The sequence below is a fragment of the Panthera leo genome, chromosome A1 (assembly GCF_018350215.1).
Source record: "Panthera leo isolate Ple1 chromosome A1, P.leo_Ple1_pat1.1, whole genome shotgun sequence".
Taxonomy (NCBI): domain Eukaryota; kingdom Metazoa; phylum Chordata; class Mammalia; order Carnivora; family Felidae; genus Panthera; species Panthera leo.
Genome location: NC_056679.1, coordinates 67,081,314 through 67,099,245, shown reverse-complemented (window position 1 = coordinate 67,099,245; position 17,932 = coordinate 67,081,314). Strand labels below are relative to the sequence as shown.

The following is a 17,932-nucleotide window of genomic DNA, read 5'->3' as shown; positions in this document are numbered from 1 at the left end:
CTCCCAGTGAAGCACATCTGATTTTGAAAAGAATATTCTTTAGTCAGGTTTTTGTACTTAATCAACAATTCTAATTTCTAGTTCCAAATCATAAAATCTAGGTTCTAAACCTGCAAAATACTTCTATTCTACTAATAACTAAATAGAACTCTCTTTTGTAAAATGTTGTCTCCTTGAAATTAAATTCTCATACCACAAAAACAAAGAAAAGAGGAGAACAATGTGAGAAGGTGGAGGCTTCACCATTTCCACTTCGTCAAAATGTTTATAAATGCATGAGTTTTTTTTAAAAATGTAAACCCAAAAGGTCACCAATAGGGCCTGTGGAAGTATCTTTACACATTTCTTAGAGCTGTTCTAAGGTCATATCAACTTTTCACATATTTTAGATACCAAAATCAACACGTACATAAATTAAATATCTTGGCTAATCAAGTAGGTAAAAATAGTTATCTAAGTCCTGGAAGATAAAAATTATAACTTTATGTTTCCTTAACAAATCATAAACAAAATAATTTAATAAAACATGAATTCCACTCGACTGTATCACACAATTTCCTCTATAAAATTATCAAAGAAGCACCTACTCTACATATGTTGTTTCCTGCCATGATTAAATGCAATTGTACATCAAAGTGCCATGAAAATGATAAATAAACAAGAATTAGGATTGCTCCTACTTGAATATCTCAGTAGACTTCCTTCTGAAACCATCTGTCATTAAGTCCTTCAGAGGCAAGGAAACTATAGACTGAGCTCTTGTCTTGACCTCTGGGGCTTGTCAACATTCCATCTGCTTCTTCCCTATAGACTTCTCACTCTAAACCTTCTTCCCCTGAAACATTACTTTTCCTTTTTCTTCAACCAGTTCTTTCATCTTTCACCCCCTTTATCTAACTTCTAGAATTCTCTCCAGCCTCCCCCCAATGCAAAATCAAACAAAAACAGTAAAGCAAGCAATGTATAAAAATGTGTAACTCCCATTCCACAGCACATCGAGTACATTTACTGCAAACTCCAGTTCCAAATTTTGTTCCACATAAACACCATCTCTCACTTAAGAGCTAAAAGCCCAAGGACCAATGTGATCTTATCCTCTCTAGGTTGCTTGTGATACATAACATGTCAAAGTGCATGAATGTGCCTCAGAGTAAAACACAGCATGTGTCAGGCTTGCCAGCTGCAATGTCTAAGAAACTTACCTCTAAAATCTTATCAAGGAAGGTTATAGCAGCAGTATAATCTGAGCTTTCAAAAGCATCAAGCGCTTGTGAGCGCAAACGCTGCATTTCATCAGATTTCACAAGTTGAAACTGGGCTTCCTTTTCTTCATTTTCACTTGGATTAGATTTGAGCTATAAGAATGAGAAGAGAAATTAAGCAGGATTTTTAATCTCTTAAATCTAATACCCATAGTACACACAACGATCTGACCATCGTAAATACTTAAATTCATCAGGGGAAAAAAGGGTAAGAGACGCTGGCAAAACTGGCTTGTGCAAGAACTTGCCCCCAGGGCTGACCAGCATGAGAGCACCTTTACCTCCATTTGTAAGGTACACAGGAGCGAGCTGTGAAATGACCTATGGTCCCCGCACCTTCCTAGGATGCAAACACACTTAGGACTGTGAAAGAGCAGAGATGAATGAAGTAAGGAGAGCACCCTCCTCACTCTTAGGTTAAGCTCTGCGGAGTAACGAGAGTTTCATGTAGTGGGCCTTCTCGTTCTATTTCCTAAATGTGTATTTTTAAGAATAAAATGATTTTACCAAAATAATGAAAAACATAGGGAAACTGAGGAGATGGCAGTATTTTTTAGAGGTTATAGAACAAAGATTTGGCACCAGAGGGGCTAAGGTGTAATGAGTAAGGAAGAATTTATGGGGGAAAATGAGAGTAATACTTTATTACAAGGCTTCGAATGGAGTTTTAAGACATGTACACATTGTCTCTCTTTTTTAATAACTTTATAAAGGTATAATTTATACCATAAAATTCATGCATTTTAAATATGTGATTCTGATTTTTAACAAATGTACCAAGTATGTGACCGCTACCACAGTTTTAGGCCATTTCTGTCAAACTTTTAAGATCCCTTGTGTCTGCTTACAGTTCATTCTTGCTCCCAGCCCAGCCTAGGCACAGGGACTCTGAACAATTTCTTCCTCCATATGGAAAATCTTAACCTTAATGGCTTAGAAAAATTGAGTGCCTACATTTAAAAGCTATTGACTTGGGTGAGGGGGGGACTTTTTTCATGGCAATTATAGTTTATATGTAATAACTTCTGAAATCTAATATTCTTACCAAGATGGGAATCATAGTTGATGGGTTCCAATTTGGGGTGAGGTAGTGCCAATGGGAGATTATTTCTAGAAATGTCTCTCCTTTGACTGACCAATCATACTGCTTCTCCTTTTAGTGGATTCATTTTTTTAAAAAAACACCCTACTAGCTACCTGGTAGGAGAGAACACTCCACATGAGAAACCTTGAGCATATTATTTCTTGGTAGAGGCTCTACATTTCTCCATTTGGTTTTCAGGATACTTAAGGTATTCTGTTTTGTCTGTTTAATCCTTAGCTTTGAAGGAATGGACAGGACTCTAAGTATTCATAGGTAACTAGGAACTCACAACCTCAGCTTGCTCTGGCAAGGACTGTCCCTGCATGACTGAATTATCCAGCTGAAGGGAGCTGCTGAGAGGCCGTGGCATGTTTATCTATGACTGTTTCATCATCTTCAGGCTGGTCTTGAATACTTCTGCCAGACCACATTGGAAGGAGGAAAATGTGCAGGCACCATCACTTTGCTCTGGGTAAAAGTAGTTTATTGATAACTTGTTTCCTGTACGTATACTACCACTCCTTTTTGAATAGGATACATTAGAATGGATTAGAGATCGCCTCTTGTATGGAATTTGCACCTTTTCTCTCTCAAACTTTACAGTCTAATCTCTACCACACAATTTTTCTTGCTGGAAGGTGAGAGCGGGTAAAGTCCGAAAGCCTGAGATTGAGGATGGAGCTCAGGCTCACTTGGTGCTCAGACAATGGGAATGGGAATGAGAAAGAGGGGGTGAGGTCAGGTCGTCTGGAGCTCTTTGAGGCTGGAGGGAACTAGGGGAGGGAGGAGATTCTTGCAAGGAGGGAAGAAAGGAGTCTGAGACTAAGGACTTACTTGTAACCCTGAGGACTTTCAAAGAGGATTAAAGGAGATGAAAATTTTCACTCTTACCACAGGCCGGGCTCCTCCAAGATATTTACATGTACGGAATGGACCCTGCTAGCATTTCCCTCTCCTTTTTTCACATTTCTTGATATCCCTTCTCTTCTTTAGTGTTTCGTATTTCAGACCCTTTCAACCAAACCGCTACCTATGACAATATTCTATTTCTTATTTCTTACCATTTACTGCGATCACTGAGCTTTTGGATATAAACCCGTAATAACTATGGGATGGGGGGCTTATTAAAAGGGGTGAGCGGCTCTCTAATCTAATCTAAATACACTCCCATTTCTGGGATTTCAAGTGAAAACTACAGGTTGGTAGTGGTGGTGGGCAGACTTCTAAGATGGCCCCAAAAGACCCCCAGGCTCCTGGAATTCATACCTTTGTGTGATCCCCTCTCCTACTCCTTTTAAGAAACAGAATGTGACAAAGGTGACAGGACATCACTTCCTTAGTTAGGTACAAAACACTGTGACCTCCATCTTGCTAGCACTCACTCTCTTGCTGGCATCTCTTGCCTTCTCACCTGCTCACTCTGTCGAAGCAAGCTGCCTGCTGTGGGATGCTTTATGGGGAGACCCACAAAAGAAAGAACCAAGGGAAGCCTCTGGCTGACACTCAGAAAAAACAAAGGCCTCAACCTAACACCTCAAGAGGAATTACATCCTGCCAACAACAAAGTGAATTTGGAAGTAGTTCCTTCACCAGCCGAATCTTCAGATAATACTGCAAGCCTATCTGACACCTTAACTATAGCCTAGGAGAGACCCTGGGGCAGAGGACCCAGCTAAACCTGCCCAGATTCCTGACCCCATGAACTGTAAGATCACAAAGGTAGGAAGCTTTAAGCTGCTAACTTTGAGTAATTTGTTAAGCAGCAACAGAGAACTAATATAATGGTTTTACCATTTTTCAATGGCCAGATTGTGAGTATTTCCAAACAGATTTTCTACCATTAATGTTTTAAAATAAAATCCAAATGGGGAAAAAAACAAACCCTCAGCCCAAACCTTGGCTTTATCACTTACTATCTGTATATTATTTGCATTTTCTTCACCAATAAAAGGGGAATAATAATGCTTACACCCTGAGGAGCAGTCATTGAGAAATCAAAAGGACCACCACATAGCGAGTATTCCAAAAAATGCTAATAAAAATTCCAAGCTCCTTTTTTGAACTTTCTATAATATATAAATTCATAATGAGGACAGGATGCAAGACATAATACACACTTTAAAAGGCCATTCAATTTATTTATCATTGCATTCCATACCAGCCAACTTGAACTGGATGCCTTTACAATTAAAGCCCCAGAATAATAAAACCTTAATTTGACTCAAGGTCAAAATAAAATTAGACTTTAGCATAAAATATATTCACCAAACTGCCTGTTGCTCAAGAAATTAATCTTCCAATTCTATTAAATTTAATTATGGTTTTAAGAGGTAAGTAGCACAAGTTTACATTTTTAATTTGTTACTATTTGATAACATGGAAAAGTATGTAATATTTGAGGTATACTGCAATATTCTCTAGCAACTCCTAGAATTTGCCTTCACCAATTCTTTCCTAAGTCTTTAAAGGATCTATACAAAAGTAATACTAATTTGAATGTCAATAAAAAGCCCCAATTTTTGAAAAATAATTATATCCAAGCCAGGGAGTAGGTGATTGAGTTAAAGTATTCTAAGGCCCCTGTAATTTTCTGGAGGAAGCTAAAGATATTGATTACCTGTAAACCTTAGTAAGCATGGATGTTGAAATTCCTGAAGTAATGACTAAGAGAAAAAGATATTCTTAAGGACTATCTTCACTGACACAAAAGAACAGTTGGATAAATAGAATCTAAGAGAAACAGACACAAAAGATGTAAAGTTGCATTTCTTATACCAACCTAGCCAGCAAAAATACTACTGATACCAAGTGGTATTGAAGTTATGGGGCTCATAGAACCCCCCTAAACTGCTGGTGGGAATATAAATTGGAATAACCACTTAACGAGACAGTGCCAAACTGACCAGGTTTAAAATGCCCATAACTTTCAAAGTAGCAATTATCCTCTTAGGTATATATCCTATAGTAGTGATTCTCAGTGTATGATCCAGGGACCCTTGGGAATCCTTAATACTCTTTCGGGGGTCTGTGGGGCCAAAACACATATGGATAAAAGACAAAGTACTCATTCAAAGTGCAGGCTAAACTAATGGATTTCATTATGACAGAGTACTTACTACAAGTTCACTGGCAGGATTTCAGAGTCCACATTGCAACTAACCAATAACAACTACTGGAGTTTTGGTGTAACATCAAAGAGTATCCACAATTATATAAAAAGATGTTAAAACATTCTTCCTTTTCCAACTGCTTATATGTATAAACCACATTTTCTTCAATAGTACTTCAACCAAAATATAAATCAGATCTGGGAATCTGATGGTCTTCAAGTAAGCCACATATTAAAGAGATTTGTAAAAATGTAAAACTTATCTCATTAAACTTTTTGTTTTTGAAAATATAGTTAGGTTGCATGCAAAAAAATCTATATTAACATAATGGGTTTGTTACTTTTAAATTAATAAGTATTTTTTAATTTCTAAAATTAACTTCTAATCCCGTAAATATTGCTAAACAAAAGGTCTCTGGAGGCCTCCATATTGACTAGTATAATGGGATCCTGAGAGCCATCCTAAGAACTGCTGCCCCAGAGGGACGCAGCACGTACAAGGAAAACGAGCAAGAACGTTCAATGAACCTGACAAAATATAAATTCAAATATTTGTGAAATTCATAAATAAAACCTACCAGAAATGAAACATGGAAATGTGAGGATAGGCTAATTTCTCACAATTATAACACAAGAAAAAAGGTATCTTCAAGATTCCAAAACTCTCTTGTTCCCTGATACAATTTTCATCAAACCAACACCCTTTTCATGTCCCATCTCCTCCTAGCCTCCCTAACTGTTCCATACTATGGTAGTAATCGCTTCTCTCTAAATGCCGAAATCACGTAAGAAACCCTTAACAAGGAAGTAACCTAAGAAATCATCTTGCCCAATCAACTCGCACTTTGTAAATGAAAATACTGAGTCCCACAGTATTGACAGGATAATGATAACTTGCCCAACATCACACAGCTAATCAGGAGAAAAAGTGAGGTGGGACTCCCAACTTCTAGTCGTGTTCCTAATTCTTAATCTTATCGTTTTATCCAACCTTTATGTCACTTCTTATAAATATCTCTGTGCTATTAATTTTTTACATATTTAGCGCTTATTTCCTCCAACTAAAGTATAAACTGCTAAAAAACAGGACATATGCCTTAATGCCTACATTGCATGCCTATCTTTCTTTTTTCATTTATACTATTACCCATGAGCTAGATTTTACTACCCCAACTTTAGATAAAGAAATTGAATGATTATGTAACTTGCCAGAAGTCTTGCTTACTTTCCAACTAAGGTCTGTATCTCCAAAGCCCATGTTTTGGATGATGGTGATGATGAAGATCAATCATGACAGCAGAAAACATTTACTGAGTCCTCTCTAGGTTTCAGGCAATATTCTAAAGCTAAACCAAAAGCCCTAAAGGGCATTTTGGATTATCTCCATTTTACACAGGAGGAAACTATGGCTCAAAGTCACTTCCAGAGCCTACATTCTTAACCGCTCCCTCTTACATGTACACTGACGCCAAACATGCAACTGCCCACCTTACATCTCCAGCAAGACATCTTAACAGCGTTTTGCTAAGAAGAATTCCACGTCCCATTCCCAACCCACTGCCACTGTCACTGTCACCATCCCATGCTGTTCAAAAATGGCTCCTCTTGGGGCGCCTGGGCGGCTCCGTCGGTTAAGCGGCCGACTTCGGCTCAGGTCATGGTCTCGCGCTCCGTGAGTTTGAGCCCCGCGTCGGGCTCTGTGCTGACAGCTCAGAGCCTGGAGCCTGTTTCAGATTCTGTGTCTCCCTCTCTCTGACCCTCCCCTGTTCATGCTCTGTCTCTCCCTGTCTCAAAAATAAATGAAACGTTAAAAAAAAATTTTTTTAAAAATGGCTCCTCTTATTATTTAGGATGTTAGATTCCTCTTTCCTTGATGTAATTAGGAGTCCAACTCCATTTTACTGCTGCTATCTTTTAAGCCTCATCCTTCCCTCTTCCCTTTCTGCCTCACATCTAAAGCAAGGTGATAAAGCATACTTTGATTTCTCTCAGTGGAATGAGTCTTACCATCAGCCCATCAACATGACTGCATATGCACAAAAATGGTCTAGCACGCTTGACTCCAGGTATTAACACCGTTGGTACTATACATACAGGTTTTAACTGCCAAAGTCTTCATGAAGTTAATGTATAACAGAAAGGCAATGAGCAGAGCAGTGTGATAATAAAAGCTTGTGTCTAAGTCTCAAATAGCTCTTTCTATAAGCACAAAATAAAAATATTAAGTTATAAGAAGGCATTATTAACCAGCAGCATTTATTCTTTTAATACAGCATAAAATAATAACATGTCTTACAATTGATAGCTCCTTATATCTGATGAATTATGGCATATTTATACTATTACCCATTTATAGCATTATTTCTGATTCAAAGAAAAAGAGCAACTGTAGCAAGCTATAGCACACATTGCTATCTTTATATTAAATTATAACCAAATTTATTTCATGCCTTTAAAAGTACTGCTCCCTTTTCTTCCTAGTTCATAATACTTAGTATTTTTTTTTTAACTTTGGTTATTTCTGATTTAGTTAACTTGAAGCACCACAATCATTCTTTCTGTACTAAAAGATTAAAGATGGAAAAAACAATGCCTAAAGTTATATTGATGCATTTGGTAGATTTATGTTAGTTTGTTTTCAAGTAACATAAACTACCAATGAAGAGTTTATTTATTAAAAATCACACCAAAGCTTTGTACTTAAATTAAAAATTACATTGCAATTGGCACTGATATTTATCTAATAATATGGCTGCTCACCAAAAACAAAATGTGAGTTGCCAATTTCATCAAAATAAAAAATACCGAAATATGAAATAAACATTTAAACTGATCATTACCTTCACTGTATTTGGATCACATGGAACACTGCCTTGATCTAAAGATTTTTCACTTAAACCCAAAGCATTGATAGCAAAGATAAATAAGGAAAAGATAAAACACCGAAGTCCAAAAACAAATGAGTTTAAAGTGCATTTACTGTATCTTGAAGTTGATAAGAAGGAAGAATTTATAGATCACAAATTATTAAATAAAATGAGTTGCTGAGAATCAGGAAAATTTTTAAAACATTTTTTTTAATGTTTATTTTTTATTTTTGAGAGAGAAACAGAGCATGAGCAGGGAAGGGGCAGAGAGAGAGGGAGACACAGAATCCAAAGAAGGCTCCAGGGTCTGAGCTGTCAGCACAGGGCTCAAATTCACTAACCATGAGATCATGACCTGAGCCGAAGTCATACACTTAACCAACTGAGCCACCCAGGCGCTCCAGGATATTTTTATAAAAATAAGGGAGTCGGGGGCGCCTGGCTGGCTGAGTGGGTTAAACATCCAACTCTTGGTTTCAGCTCAGGTCAGCACAGAGCCTGCTTGGGATTCTCTCTCACTCTCCCTCTCTCTCTGCCACCCCACTCACGTTGTCTCTGTCTCTCTCAAAAATAAGTAAACTTTAAAAAAAAAAAAAAAAAGAATAAGAGCGTCAAACCATATGATCATTTTCAACAGATACAGAAAAAGCATTTGACAAAGTACAACATCCATTCACGATAAAAACCATCAACAAAATAGGTTTAAAGGGAACAGACTTCAACATAATAAAGACCATATATGAAAAACCCACAGCAAACATCACCCTCAATGAGGAAGAATGGAGAGCCCCTCCCCTAAGGTCAGGAACAAGACAAGGATGTCCACTCTCACCACTTCTATTCAATATACCACTGGACATCCTAGCCACAGCAATCAGACAACAAAAAGAAATAAAAGGCATAAAAATCTATAAGGAAGAAGTCAAACTTTCCCTATTTGCAGCTGACATGATATTATATACAGAAAACCTGAAAAACTCTACCAAAAAAACTGCTAGAACTGATTAACAAATTCAGTAAAGTCGCAGGATACAAAATTACTCTACAGAAATCTGTTGCACTTCTACACATCAATAATGAAACAGCAGAAAAAGAAATTAAGAAAACAATCCCATTTACTACTGTACCCCAAATGGTAAGATACCCAGAAATAAACCTCACCAAAGAGGTGAAAGACCTGTACTCTGAAAACGATAGAACACTGATGAAAGAAACTGAAGATGATGCAAAGAAACGGAAAGACATTCCATGTTCATAGATTGGAAGGACACTGTTAAAATGTCTACACTACCCAAAGCAATCTACACATTTAATGCAATCTCTATCAAAATACCAACAGCATTTTTCACAGAACTAGAACAAACAATCCTAAAATTTGTATGAAAGTACAAAAGACCTGGAATAGCCAAAGCAATCTTAAAGAGGAAAAAAAAAAAAAACTAAGTTGGAGGCATCACAATTCCAGACTTCAAGTTATATCACAAAGCTGTAGTAATCAAACAGCATGGTACTTGCACAAAAATAGAAACATATAGATCAAGGGAACAGAATACAAAATCCAGAAATAAGCCCACAATTATATCATCAATTAATTAATCTTTGACCATCCAATGAAAGACTCTCCAATGAAAAAGTCTCTTCAACAAATGGTGTTGGGAAAACTGGATAGCAACATGTGGAAGAATGAAACTGGACCACTTTCCTATGCTATACACAAAAATAAATTCAAAATGGATTAAAGACCTAAATGTAAGACCTGAAACCATACAAATCCTAGAAGAGAGCACAGGCAGTAATTTCTCTGACATCAGCTGAGCAACTTTTTTCTAGATATGTCTCCTGAGGCAAGGAAAACAAAAGCAATAATAAACTATTGAGGCTACATCAAAATAAAAAGCTTCTGCACTTGTTGTGATGACTACACGGTGATGTGTGGAAGTGCTAAATTACTGTATCGTACACCTGAAACCAATATAACACTGTAAGTTAACTAATGGAAATTAAAATAAAAACTTTAAAAAATAAAACAAATTTAAAAAATAAAAAGCTTCTATACAGTAAAGGAAACAATCAACAAAAACTAAATGGCAACCTACAAATTGGGAGAAGATACTTACAAAAGACATATCCAATAAAGGGTATCTAAAATATGTAAAGAACTCATAAAATTCAACACCCAAAAACAAATAATCCAATTTAAAAATGGGCAGAAGACATGAACAGACATTTCTCCAAAGAAGACATACAGATGGCCAACAGACATATGAAAAGATATTCATCGTCACTCACTGTCAGAGAAATGCAAATCAAAACTATACCTCACACCTGTCAGAATGGCTAAAATCAACAACGCAACAAACAATAGGTGTTGGCGAGGATGCAGAGAAAGGGGAACCCTCTTGCATTGTTGGTGGGAATGCAAACTGGTGCAGCCACTCTGAAAAACAGAATGGAGGTTCCTCAGAAAGTTAAAAATAGAACTACCCTATGGCCCAGCAATCACACTACTGGGTATTTACCCAAAGAATACAAAAACACTAATTCAAAGGGACACATGCACTCCTATATTTATAGCAGTGTTATTTACAATAGCCAGGATACAGAAGCAGCCCAAGTGTCCATCGATTAATCAAAGGATAAAGAAGATGTTTAAGAAACAGGACTGCCTGGGTAGCTCAGTCGGTTGAGTGTCCAACTCTTGGTCTTGGCTCGGGTCATGATCTCACAGTTCGTGGGATCAAGCCCCACCTAGGGCTCTGCACTGACAACACGGAGCCTGCTTGGGATTCTCTCTCCCTCTCTCTCTCTGCCCCTCCCCCACTCACTCTCATGCTCTCTCTCAAAATAAATAAATTTTTTTTAAAAAGATGCTTAAAAAACAAAACAAATGAGCAAAGGGGAAAAAGAGAAACTAAGAAACAGACTCTTAATTACAGAGAACTAATGGTCACCAGAGGGGATGGGGGCGGGGTAGGTGGGTGATTAAGGGGATTAAGGAGTGTGCATTTGTGATTGAGCACTAAGTGATTAAAATAAAAACTTGAGGAAAAAAAAGTATAAGACAGGCATATTTTCTCTACCCATCCTTCTCTCCTAAATAATTGTTCTCTGAGTTTCTATCTGAGGGAATAGCATGGACATGTAACCAATCTGAACAATCCAGAAACCCGGGCATCATACCTAATTGTTCCTTCTCCCTTAGCACAATCACTGCATCTCTCTTGATCCAACCTCCTAAATGTCCACCTATTTCTCTCAATCCCCACCTACTCCAGCCTAATCTTTGGCCTCCATAAAGTCACACTTGGACTACTTACTGCAACAGCTTAATTATCAGACTGTTTACTTCCACTCTCGTCTTCTTCCAACCCATTTTCCAGAGTAGTCTGGGTTTTACTGAAGCAAAACCCTGATCATGACATTCCCAGCATAAACCTTTCATGGCTATTAAACGAATGAACAAACACACACCCAGGTCCCAGCACTACATATGTCCTCTCTGCAATCAGACCCCTGCTTACCTGTCCAGCATTCTCAAACCCCTACTCCAGTGGTACTAGAGGTGTCGTTTTCTTAAATGACAGGATGCTCACCGTCTGCCTGGATGGCCCTCCCAGCCACTTTGCTAACACAGATTCATTCATTCTCTTACCATTCAGACTTCAAGTACATCCTCCTTTAAAAAGGCCTTTCTTGACTCCAGACTCCCAAATCCCAGCTAAGTTAGGTGACCATTCTGTCTGTTCCCACAGGGCTAAATCACAACATTTGTCATATGGTATCATATTCGCCAGATTATTTCTTACCCTAGTACAATCTCTCCAAAGGCTGAGACTAGTTTTCTTCATCAGCAATTCTCTAACACCTACTATTCTGCCTTGCAAATAATATGCACTCAAATGCTCACTGACCTAACAAATGACCACATGCACTGGCTACAGCAGGAGTCACTGATGGCTCCAAGACAAACTAAACCACGTAAAGTACTGATCAGGATTAGGATAGCTGGTATGGACCTGACGTGATGCTCATTTACAGGACAGCCTCCAACAGTAGAGTAACCTGTACACCTAACAAAGAACGAGTTTCTCACTGTAGCCCAAAAAGAGATTAAGTATATTCAAATTTCTGTTCCGTTATGTAAAATGTAGTTGAATACATCTACCTGGTTGTATATAGCACTTTACTAGTATGATTAAATCTTTACTATATGTAACAGGCTCGTAAATGCTCCTAAATACCACGAAAAGTCCATTTAACTAAAAAATATATAAACCAAACAAGTTATTATGGATCATCTATATTCACAAATCTTTAAAAATTAATAAGGATTCTTTAATTTTTAAAAATAAAATACAGTCATAACACAAAATTTATCTTTTCAAACAAGACCCAGAAATCATCTACTTTATGGTACCAAACTTTAAAGATAGGATGTCATCTATACAATTTCTATGCTTTGCAATGAGGAAAACAAGGTGCTCAGAAGGGAAGAACTTCTCAAAGTCACCTTTCTTTCAAGAAGTACCAATGTTATCAGTTTCTTGCTTATCTTTCCAGAGGTTTTTGTCTGTATATAAGCAAATACATGTTTTCTCACACTTCTTAACGCGAATAACAACAAATGTTCTGCACCATGTGAAACACATACATGTTTGAGTCCTGTGCCCATATTCGACAGGAATAGCCCTCAGAGCATGCATACAATTACTAATGACAGCAGAGAGCAACAGTACAGTGCATAAGAATGCAGGTTCTAGAATTTTCTAACCTACTTGCTTCCTACTGGTGTAATCTTGGGCAAGTCACCAAACTTCTCTGAACCTCTATTTGCTCAGCTGAAAATGAGACTACCAGTATACCAGACCACAGAGGCAGAATAGCGATTAAGTGAAATAATCCATACAAGTCCTTAGCAATACGCCCCGTGCATGCTGAGTGCTGTACAAACCATGGCTAAAGTACAAAAGTAGATCTAAAACCCAACGCTCCTTCCTGCCTCTTGTTCCAAAACTTGTCTTTTTTCTTCAGAATTTGTTTTATACAACTTTAAAACAGAAAAAAACTATAAATTTTAACCAACTGCCACTTATACCAGTTTAGCACACAAAAGTTTTCTGTAATCAGAAATAGCATTTACACACAATTTTTATTTTGCCCTTTAATTGACTTTATTTTGTAATGTAGGTCTATAAATCAATAGCAAACATAAATAATTCTTGTTCAGGAATATTATTCTATCATACTGACACAATATTCTCTAATAGTTTCCAAAACAAATAGAACTCCAATAAGTATCTTTGGGCAAAATGTTTTTCTTTCATAATACTTACTGCCAGATTTTTCTGTAAAAGTTCTATTTATACTTGCAATGTCAACAGTATTATATAACTGGAAACATTTCCTTAAAGTCTCATCAGGGTTGGGCTGTATGTTATCTATTTTTGCTAAACATAAGAGATAGTGGTCCTGTGAATAGTTCTAATGTTCATCTTTACATTTAGAAAGACTGGACACTGTAGACACTGGGTTTGGGTTTATATCTCGTGTTGTCCATCTGATAACATTCTTTTATCATTTTCCCAGTAGAATCAAGGTTCCAAATGCTTAAAATTTAATCATTTATATACATATGTTAACTGATAAGTTCTTCTCAATATTCTCATTTCATGATGCTCTAACACCTACACCCTTGGGACACTGTAATTACTGTTCAGACAAAAGATACACATGTCAGATTTTCTAATTATTAATCTGAATCTTAAGTCCAGGTATTTCCAATTTATTCCAAGTGAAACATAAAATAACTGTAAAATAATAAATTCTGTACTTGTATCTTTCTCTAAACCCAATCCAATCTAATATAATTATTATTACACACAACAAAATTGTTATTACATATTAAACATAGCTTTTGCAGTGTTAAGATTTAACTTGGCCTCCCATCTGTATTCCCATGGGGAACTGAGGTGGCTCTGTTGGTTAAGTGTCTGACTCTTGATCTTGGCTCAGGTCAGGATCGCATGGTTCGTGGGTTCGAGCCCTGCGTCAGGCTCCATGCTGACAGTGTGGAGCTTGCTTGGGATTCTCTCTCTCCCTCTCTCTCTGCCCCTCCCTGCTCACTCTCTCTCTCTAAATAAGTAAATAAACATTAAAAAAAATTTTTTTTTAATTTCTTCTACAAATTTAAATATGTGAACACTTTCCTGAAGAAAAAAAAAATCACAAAGATTATTCAATGTGAAAAATGAAATTAAAAACACAGTACCAGGGGCACCTGGGTGGCTCAGTCGGTTGAGCGTCCGACTTCAGCTCAGGTCATGATCTCACGGTTTGTGGGGTTGAGCCCCGCATCGGGCTCTGTGCTGACAGCTCAGAGCCTGGAGCCTCCTTCTGATTCTGTGTCTCACTCTCTCTCTCTGCCCCTCCCCTGCTCACACTGTCTCTCTCTGTCTCTCAAAAATAAATAAATGTAAAAAACATTTTAAAAAAACAAAAAAACACAGTACCATTTTAAATCATCCCTCCCACACCCAAAAAAGAACTCGGGTATATACATTTAACAAAATATGTACAGGATCTGTACATTGCAAGTTACAAAACACTGATAAAAGAAATCAAAGACCTAAACAAATGGGGAGGCATATTATGTTCATGGATTGGACGACTCAACATAATAAGTATTTCATTTCTCCCCAAACTGACTTTTAGGCTTATTGCGATTCCTTTCCTATCAAAATATCAGCAAGGCTTTTTGTAGACATAGAGAAATTTATTCTAAATTTACATAAAAGGGTAAAGGCCAGGGAATACCTAAAACGATACTGACAGAGAAGAATAAAGTGAGAAGGAATCATCCCACTCCCTAGTAAGACTCCTTATAGAGCTAAAACACCAACAGAGTACAGGAATGGCAGAGGGATAGACACACAGAAAACAGAAGAGAGAACCCAGAAATACACCCACCCAAGTACAGCAAACGTCTTATTTTTAAAGGTGTGAAAGCACTTCAGTGAAGGACAGAAAGCCTTTTCAAAATATGGTGCTGGAACAATGGCATATCCAAAGGCAAAACAAATCAACCTCAACCTAAACTTCACACATTACACAAACATTAAGTCAAAATAGAACACAGACTTAAATGTAAAACATAAGACCATAAAACTTTAAAAAAAAAAAATAACATAGGAGAAAACGTTCGGAATGTAAGGCTTGGAGAATAGTTCTTCAACAGGACACCAAAAACAGTGTATGCAGAAGAAAAAGCAAAATGGATAAATTGAATATCATCAAAATTAAAAACATCTTCTCTCTGAAACACCCTGTGAATAGTAAAAGACAAGCTATGGACTGGGAGAACATATTTGCCGACCACACATGTGATAAAGTATTGAAAATACATAAAGAGGGGCACCTGGGTGGCTCAGTCAGTTAAGCATCCGACTCTTGATCTTGGCTCAGGTCATGATTTCATGGTTCATGTGACCAAGCTCCCAGCCTCTGTGCTCACTGTGTGGAGCCTGCTTGGGATTCTCTCTCCCTCTCCCTCCCTCTCTCTCTCTGCCCCTCCCCTGCTAGCAGGCACACCCATGTGCTCTCTCAAAATAAATAAATTTTAAAAAGAAAAAAGCAGTGACAAAACCACATACTGGCAAAGATGCAGAGGAACATAAAATGGCACAGTCACTCTGAAAAGCAGTTTGGTGGTTCCTTATAAAACTAAACAGGCAATTATGACACAACCCAGAAATTGCACTTCTAGGCATTTATCCCAGGAAAATGAAAACTTCTGTTCACACTAAAACCTAGACAAGAATATCTGTAGCATTAAAAAAAAAAAAAAGTTCATACCAGTTTTATTCATAATAGTGAAAAAGTGGAAACAACCCAAATGTCCATTAATTGATGAATGAGTGTCACACACATACCATGGACTACTTAGCAATTAAAAGGAACTAAGTGATATATGCAACAATCTGAATGAATCTCCAGGGAATTATATGGAGTAAAAAAAAGTCAATGCCAAAAGGTTATATAACGTTTGTCCATGTATAATGTTTGAAATGTCAAAATTAAAGAAATGAGTGACAAATTAGTGGTTGCCGAAAGTGGATGAGGGGCCAAAACAGTATGTGAGGGAAGTGGGTGTGCTTATAAATGGGCAACAGGAAGGATCCTTGTGGCAACAGAAATGCTCAGTATGTTAACTGTGGTGTAAATAAAACGTGTATCAAATTAAACACACACGCAGACACGGACACTAGGCCTGGGTGGCTCAGTCCATTGAGCATCTGATTCTTGGTTTTGGCTCAGGTCATAATCTCACAATTCGTGGGATGGAGCCCCACATCTGGCTCTGCACTGACAGTGAGGAGCCTGCTTGGAATTCTCTGTCTCCCTCTCTCTCTGCCCCTCCCCCGATCACTGTCTCTTGCAAAATAAATACACAAACATTAAAAAAAACAAAAACAAATGAACACTACTACTAAAACTGAGGAAATCTGAATAGACAGATTGTATCAATGTCAATATCTTTGTTGTAATATCGTACTATAGTTTTACAAGATGTTATCATTGGGTGACAGTAGGTATTGGGTAAAGGGTATACAGGATCTCTCTGTATTATTAATTACAACTGTATGGGAATCTACAATTATCTCAATACAAATTTCAATTAAAAATAAAAAATCATTCAATTCAGTTGCACACTGTCATGGAAGTATCCTGTAATAACAATAGCAACGGCAATTTTAAGAATGCACTAGCAGAAGTATGACCGTCAGAAAACAATCGAAAAGTGGCAATGCTGGCTGGTTCTTTGAAAGAACAAACAAAATTGATAAGCCCCTAGCCAGGCCTATAAAAAAGAAAAGAGAGAGGACCCAAATAGATAAAATCATGAATGAAAGAGATCACAACAAACACTACAGAAATACAAACATCTGTAGGAGAATACCATGAAAAATTATATGCCAACACACGAGGCAATCTGGAAGAAATGGACAAATTCCTAGAAACTCATGCACTACCAAAACTGAAACAGTAAGAGACAGAAAATTTGAACATACCCATAACCAGCAAAGAAACTGAATCAGTTATCAAAAATCTCCCAACAAACAAATCTCCCAGAGTCCTGGGCCAGATGGCCTCCCAGGGGAATTCTACCAGACATTCATTTTCTTAAATAGTATTCTCTTTTTATTTTATTTTTTAAGTTTATTTATTTATTTATTTAGAGAGAGAGAGAGAGCATGCACACGTGAGTTGGGGAGGGGCAGAAAGAGAGAATCCCAAGCAGGCTCCACGCTGTCAGTGCAGAGCTCGACACGGGGGCTCAAACCCAAGGACCATGAGATCATGACCTGAGCCGAAACTAAGAGACACTCAACTGCACTATTCACCATGATCAAATGGGATTTATTGCTGGGCTGCAGGGCTGGCTTAGTGTTCTCAAATCAATCAATGCAATACACCACATTAACACAAGAAAGGATAAGAACTATATGATCCTCTCAGGGGCACCTGGGTGGCTCAGTCGGTTGAGGGTCCGACTTTGTCTCAGGTCATGATCTCGCAGTTCCTGAGTTTAAGCCCTGCGTTGGACTCTGTG

At 37.6% G+C, this 17,932-nt stretch overlaps 1 protein-coding gene across 1 annotated transcript in view; it reads right to left on the bottom strand.

Annotated features, from left to right (window-relative positions):
• DNAJC3 (DnaJ heat shock protein family (Hsp40) member C3) overlaps positions 1–17,932 on the bottom strand; it is an 87,827-nt gene that overhangs the window by 34,983 nt on the left and 34,912 nt on the right. The window contains exon 5 of the mRNA XM_042929301.1: positions 1,203–1,355. Coding sequence (XP_042785235.1) covers positions 1,203–1,355 — 153 coding nt within the window. The remainder of the gene's footprint in view (positions 1–1,202; positions 1,356–17,932) is intronic.